Below are 6,847 nucleotides of genomic sequence, written 5' to 3' on the forward strand. Positions count from 1 at the left end.
GCGCGGGGCCGGGGCGAGGGCGGCCGTCGATGGCGGGCCACGTGCTGCATCCGAGTCCCGCAACGTGCCTCGGGACAGAGCGGACAAAGCCGTCAGACTGGCGACCATATCCGCCCCTCCACTCTTCTCAACATTCCTCTTCATGTTGTCTTTTTCCTCGACATAGCCCTTCTCCCCATCCTCCTCGTCTGCCCACGCTCAGTGGTGCGCCCCCTTTCCCCGCGCGCCCTGACCCATCTCCTCATCCTTCTCGGGTCTCCATCCCGACTTGCCTAATTCCGTATCCCCTTCTCGACTCATTCTCTATAACACCCCCCAGGCAGCATAACCCTTGCCTTTCCCATCCTCGTCCTCCTAGCACCGCTTAGGAGCATGCCTGTTCCACCCACCCTCACCAGCTATCTCCCCGCCCTCCTCGTTTCGGTCACACACTCCACCGCTCCTGACGACTCTTCTTTTTCCACCCTCCCAGACGGCCAGGTCGACTACCTCTCCCATGAATGGAGAGAGGAGGACGTATGGCGCTCATGGCGCAACATGACTCGCCAGAAGAACGCGATTGCCAACGGTATGCGCCTCGAGAACGCCAGTTGGCGGACGTGGTGGAAGCAGAGAAACAAACTCAAGACAATCAGCCCAGAGACGCTCAACTGGTACGTGTCTCCTTTCACATTTCTCTCCCCTCATCCCCCTATCGGCGCCAACATGAGGTGTCAGTACTGTACCCACCACCCCGTGGGGAACCGTCGCCACTCCCTTCCCCATGTGCTTTTTTCCCCTCCCCGTTCTCGCGTGTCCTTCCTAATCTTGCCCGACTCATGCTGGGACGATATTGCAGGCTGAAAGACTCGGATGTAACTTGGCTCTACGGCCCCCTTCACATCGGCTCCGACTGGTCGCCAGTTTCACACAAGCAGCCATCATTGCACCTGCAAAGGCAGAACAGCGCAGGTAATGTGTCGACCACCGACACGTGTGGCGTCGTCACCATCCCCAAGAAGCCTATCCTCAAGCGGCGAAGCATCAGCCAGCTGTTATCACTTCCTGCCAGTCCGTTCTTCGAACAGGTCGACTCTGACGACGAAAGCGCCAGTGGCGTGCGCGGAGGGCCGCAGCGGCCTCCACTGCTGCACACCAAGAGCGACACGCATATAAGCTTACGCGGGCGGGCACATCGCAAGGATTCGCCACCACGGATAATAGCGGAGGATGCAGTGCCGCCATCGCCGCTGGCCGCTACGGAGTCGAGCGACGCCTCAAACTCGACAAGCAGTGACCAGGACACGAGTGGCCATTCGAGTGGCGCTGGCGAAGGCTCTACTGGCGAGCCTGGGGCCATGAAGAAGAAGCACATTAGCTTCAACACCTTTGTAGAGCAATGCATCGCGATCGAGAAGCCCTCAGCTAGGCGCCTAAACATGAGCGGTCGCCGACGATCCCCCGTCCTCGGTTACGACGACGGGTCAGTTTATTTCTTTCGCTAGTGGCCTGTACTACACTGAATCATCCCATCCCCCAGATACGATGAGGACTCTGAGGTCAGCTATGACGACGGCTATGACTCCCCGTCAGCTTACTTCCTCGGTGCTCGCCGAGTCCTTAACTCAGACTCAGAGGAGGACGACGACGACGATGTCATTGAAATGCGCACGGCCTCTTCGCGCTCTCGAACGTCATCTGTATCCAGCGTTCATCATGGCTTAAGACCTTCTACGGAGAGTGATGTGCCGCTGACACCTCATCCACGCTTCAGACCCCCTTTGGTGCGGAGATCGTCTACAAGCAACGACCATGTCACCATCGCTCCCATCGCTCCCACCCTTCTCAAGAGCACGGGCGTCGGCAACAATCTCATGACCGCGGGTGTTGGTCGAGTTGCGGCTGCCACGAAAGAAGTTGAGCTCGTATACGTTCCGCCAATGAACAGCAACTACAGTTTACCCGGCACACCCAACTTGGCAAGTCCACCCGCCGAGGATGTATACCATCACAGAGAGTCGTATTTCAGCGTCGGCACAAGTTCGTCACCGCAGTCACAGTCACCCTCTCTGTCTCCACGCATACCGACTGTCGGCGTGCTTCCGCCTCCACATTTGTCGTCTTCGCCTCCGCAGTATGATGGTCTCTCGTCCAAGTTTTTCCCGTATCAGCCGGCGGCTTCCTCGCCTCTCCAGGTTGATCATCTTGGTGACGCCAACGATACTCTCGAATACTTTGAGGGTCCCATTCTCGAGCGGAGGGGCAGGGGAAGTTCGCGGGATGGCGCTGGCAACCCTACAGAAGGCCCAATGCGATACGCAGAAGGCGGCGCGGCAAGCGTTACCACCGGGCGGAGTAGTGGGAGTTTCTCGCCCGGCCACAGCCCAGAAACGCCCGTCGTCGTGGTGAACGAGGTAAACGGCGCCACTGAGGAGCGGACCGAGTGCTCTAGAGAGAATAGCCCGCTGTTGGCCAGTGGTGTCATATCGGAGAGCCCTATCATTGAGACTTCGTTCATCCACCCGCCTTCACCCGCTGTACCCGTCCCTCGGATCGGCCCAACGCACCCCCACATTACATTCTCGCCTCAGGTGACGGAGTCTGTGCTCTTATCGCCAGATGACATCGTATGTCGCGGGCGCGCGCCTGCGCCTTCTTCCGTCAGCGGATCGACAACCTCGGGGTCGACCAACTACACGCGCTCGACGGACTCGCGCTCCGAGTCGCGCGGACGTTCGGCCACACGCAACTCGTTCTCAGACCGTGATCGCTCGGGGTCGCGCTCGAGTAGGGGGACGAATTCGCCCATGGGTAGCCTCTCTCCGACAGGCTCAGTGCTCGGGATCGCTGGATCACATGGCAGAGGCCGAGACCCTCAGAGCAAGAGTGGCCGCAGAGTAAGCAGCGACGAGGTCGAGCGCGGCCGCGACCGTACAGGTCGCCAACTTGCTGTCAGCCGCAGTCCACCGAGCCCGATGGACTCTCCGACGCGGGCGCACCAGACAATGGGTGAGTATCAGGCGTATCCCGCCAGTCTGCTCGACGTGCCCCGGCAATCTGCGGAGCCATCGTCGCCGCCTTCGTCCGTGTCCGGGTCGTCCACAGCTAGCACCGCGACCGCGCGGCAGCAGACGTATGACACCCCGGTGGCCGTTCCCCCGAGGATATCGCTACACCTCCCATCTGCCGCTGGCCCTGCACTGCCCATCCCGTCGCCTATCATGGAGGAGGACGAGCAGCGGTCGTTGTACCCTACGCCCGCGAGCTCGCCCGTCCGTGCTGTCAATCCGATAACCGTCGCCCCGACTAACCCCGCGTCGCCCTTGCAAGACAAGGCCGTCGTCGAGTCGCCACCTTCGTCAGTGTCGCTCGCTTCCCCGGACTTGAAGACGCCGCCGAGCAGCCCTGTTCCAATACCGCGCTCTAAGGACCGGGTCCCCAGGGCCGCAGAGGGTCCGCAGGAGCAGCCAGGCACGTTCGTCGGGCGCGCCGTCGATATGGTGTCGTCCGCGCGCGGATTCTTCGGCTCGATCTGGAATACGGGTGCCGCATGAGGCGCCGCGCCCGCTGGCTGTCCTACCCTGCTCCGTACCTCCTGCGTCGCCAGAGCACCCCGTTTGCTATCCGTCATCCACCTACCCTATACAAACCACGTCGCAGTCTGCGCATGGCTCCGCCTCGTCATCGTCTGCACACATCAACTTATTTACATATATGCATTATTCGGCTGATATCCCGTCCCCGGCCTGCTGTGTTGTCCCTTCTGGTCTCTGGCCCTGTTGCATGATCAACTTTCGCCCCCTCCTCCCCTTCTCCGCGTAAATCGTACTCACCTTGAACTTAATGTGGCATGTGTTCCCTGCATTATTGCATCCCGCATCCTGCCGTTACGTGTACATTCGTATTCATTTCTATATAGTACATTCTGCACTCGCCGGGCGGTCTGCTGCGCGGCGTGCACGGTCTCTGGCCGCACGTCGTGTGCCCCCTTTCCCCCGCCCTTCTTGCCCACCCCCTCCCCCTTTCGCGCTCGTCGTGCGCGCTTTTCGTTGCTGTTGTTTCGCGGTTTGCGTTTGGACATAGTCACGGTGGGCGGCCGGCGGACGGCCCATAGTAGTAAATACGGTACAGCTGCGTACATAGTGTCTGCGGTGCGCGTGCGCACCCACATGTCGTCGCATGGGCTCGTGTATTTTCGTAGCCATCTTGTTTTTCATAGATGTATGTTGCACAACGCAATCGAGTGTCTATGCTCGGCTTGGGTGTGGCGTGTCTGGAGGAGCGCGCCGGATGAATCGGTCTATTCGTCAGGCCCGCAGTGGGACTTGGGTGGGGTGGCAAAGACACGTTTGGGGACGAGGCCAGGGCATGTGGTAATGTAGACCCACGAGTGGCGCGTCGCTCTTCAAGCTTAACTAGCTCGTCGTGCGGACGGCCAGTGGCGAACTGACTTCAAGTGCTGAATTCCTTTTAGCGTAATATCAGGCTACTTGTTCTGGGTCAGGCTCCAAGCGTTACGTTACCAGGGATCCATAAACGGTTGAGTTCTGTCGCTATTCCGCTGTGAACGCTGACTTGCCTCTCGGTCCGCGAGCAGATCTCGGTAGATGTCTGGCAGTCTTGCATACGTTGCTCAGGTACGTCCGCAACTGCAAAGCATTTAGAAAGCTCGCTGACGGGAGAGCTGCTTGGCCGTACTGGCCCAGAATGATTTGTGAGTCTGACCCTCTGAGTTCAAGTCTCGCCCCCCAGTTTAATCGTCCCGATGCCGATGTCATCTTGCGGTCGTCGGATGGGATCCGCTTCCACGTCCATCGCCTCGTCCTCGTGATGGCTTCGCCTTTCTTCGAGGATATGTTTCATTTGCCAGTTCCTCACAATGAAAACCAGTCAGATCGGCCGATTATCGATGTATCCGAAGACAGGGCTACACTCGACATACTCCTCCGGGTTATTTATCCCGTCGCCGATCTACTCGTAACCACGGTAGACCAGGCGCGTCCTGTCCTGGAGGCGGCGCTGAAGTATGACATGATTGCTGTCAAACAATTCGCGATGCGGATGTTAGAGACCTTTCTTCCAGCGGAGCCTCTGCGCGTGTATGCCATCGCCGCGCGACATGGATTGGTTCACCTGGCAAAGGCGGCTGCGATGGAGGCGGTGCGGCAAAATACCGTTCCAGGTGTCTATGTCCCCGAATTCGAGAACTTGCCCGCGGGCTGCTATCACCGACTTTTGCAATACCAGCTGCGGTCCACCGATCTTACTACGTTTGACTTCTGTCGCCCTGAGAGTAACGCCACTCCTGCAGGGCCTTCGGGCGAGGTTGATTTCACGGAGCGCGACGCCCCATCCCCATTCGACGCGCTCGACGCCGATGTTGTGATGGTGGCCATTGACAATATGCGCTTCCACGTCTATGGGAAAGTTATTGCACTCGCGTCGCCTGTCTGGAGAGACTTAATTCAGAAAGAGTCTTTGGAAAATTCCCTCGATGACGACGCTCGCGCCGAACGTACGCCAATTGTGATCCAGATGAGCGAGCACAGCGATATTCTGTGGATGTTGTTGCAGCTCGTCTACCCTTCGGGCACTGCAGCTCCAAATGATCCATCCATATTACCCTCTTTATACGACGCCGCCGAGAAATACCAGATAGAACGCGCGTCCCACTTTTGTCTCCGGGAATGGGCGACGTTCGCGGCGCTCGATCCTCTTAGTTCCTACTTACATGCGTCTTCCCGCGGATTGAAGGAGCAGGCCATACATTCAGCCAGAAGCCTCTTGTCCCGCACATATCACGATTTGGTGAAAATATACGTGGGGACACTTGAGGCAGTTCCGACGGGCCCCTACTATCGCCTGCTGCAGTTTCACATAAAGTGCAGCCAGGCAGCTATAGTGTTCCTTGGCGGCCAGAAGTATAGAGAATTGGAAGCTTCATCCAGCTTTGACGTTGTGAAATGCAGTGACTCATGCAGCTATTCGTATAACAAACAGACCCCCAAATGGTATTCTCCATATGTGAACCGAGCTAGATACATCTTGGAAATACGGCCGTCTGTACCGGCATTCCGTCTGGAAACGTTCGAACTCGTAGTGAAGGAGATGAAATGTCTTTCCTGCATGATGCGTATAAAAGAGGTTCTCGCGTTCTGCTCAGCATTCGAGGATGCGGTGGATAAAGTCATTTCAGAGGTAAGCCGCTATGGTCGGACCATTACCCTTACGAGCGAAACTAATCCAATTCATCCTCGATGTAGGTTAGCACAGATATTTTGTTCAATTAACTTTTACCCGAGACTTGTGCGGGGGCACGTCGCGTGCAAAGCAAAGTTTGGGTAGTCGTTCAAGGTCCTATCGTCTCCGAGGTTTTTAATAAAACATTGATTAGCTAAAGCAAACTTTGTTCATGTTGTATTTCCCAGTTTCATGGATGTAGTATATAGCAAGCCTGCGGTATGTTTCGGTCGAGTTGGTCGAACTTGAATCTGTACGACCGGTATCAACCGGCATCGATGGTCCTCGTGCCAGTTTGAGCAGGGTTGACACTTCGAATTCGCCTCGGTCTCGTCCTTCCACCGCAAGTATTCGTGTATATCAGAATCTCAAGGGAATACAACCAATCGCTGTGTAGGAATACCTCAACCTTTCGCACTCTTTCACTGACGGGTACATATCATCGTCAGATTCACGCCAAGATCAATTAATATCGCGCCTGAGTATAGTACGTCTAAAGCTCATGTCTAGACGAGATGCGAGCTACTTGATTGATCTATTTGCCGTCAGAATGCCATCCGAAAAGCCAGTCACCGGGTTGGCCACAGCTCCATTCGATCGCCCCGATGCCGACGTGATCTTGCGGTCG

General features: G+C 57.0%; 2 protein-coding genes across 2 annotated transcripts; both read left to right on the top strand.

The window, feature by feature from the left end:
* Positions 1-372: 372 nt before the first annotated feature.
* Positions 373-3,533, top strand: FIBRA_08620 (uncharacterized protein; the record flags this gene model as incomplete). The annotated part of the gene is made up of 3 exons (XM_012330256.1): positions 373-653; positions 839-1,462; positions 1,520-3,533. 3 exons carry the CDS (start codon positions 373-375, stop codon positions 3,531-3,533), a joined length of 2,919 nt encoding a protein of 972 aa, XP_012185646.1.
* A 1,153-nt stretch (positions 3,534-4,686) lies between these two features.
* Positions 4,687-6,269, top strand: FIBRA_08621 (uncharacterized protein; the record flags this gene model as incomplete). The annotated part of the gene is made up of 2 exons (XM_012330257.1): positions 4,687-6,177; positions 6,243-6,269. The coding sequence occupies 2 exons, from the start codon at positions 4,687-4,689 to the stop codon at positions 6,267-6,269; spliced, it is 1,518 nt and encodes a 505-aa protein (XP_012185647.1).
* Between the last annotated feature and the right edge of the window lie 578 nt (positions 6,270-6,847).

Source organism: Fibroporia radiculosa (genome assembly GCF_000313525.1).
Source record: "Fibroporia radiculosa TFFH 294 genomic supercontigs, scaffold1260, whole genome shotgun sequence".
In the NCBI taxonomy this organism is placed as follows: Eukaryota; Fungi; Basidiomycota; class Agaricomycetes; order Polyporales; family Fibroporiaceae; genus Fibroporia; species Fibroporia radiculosa.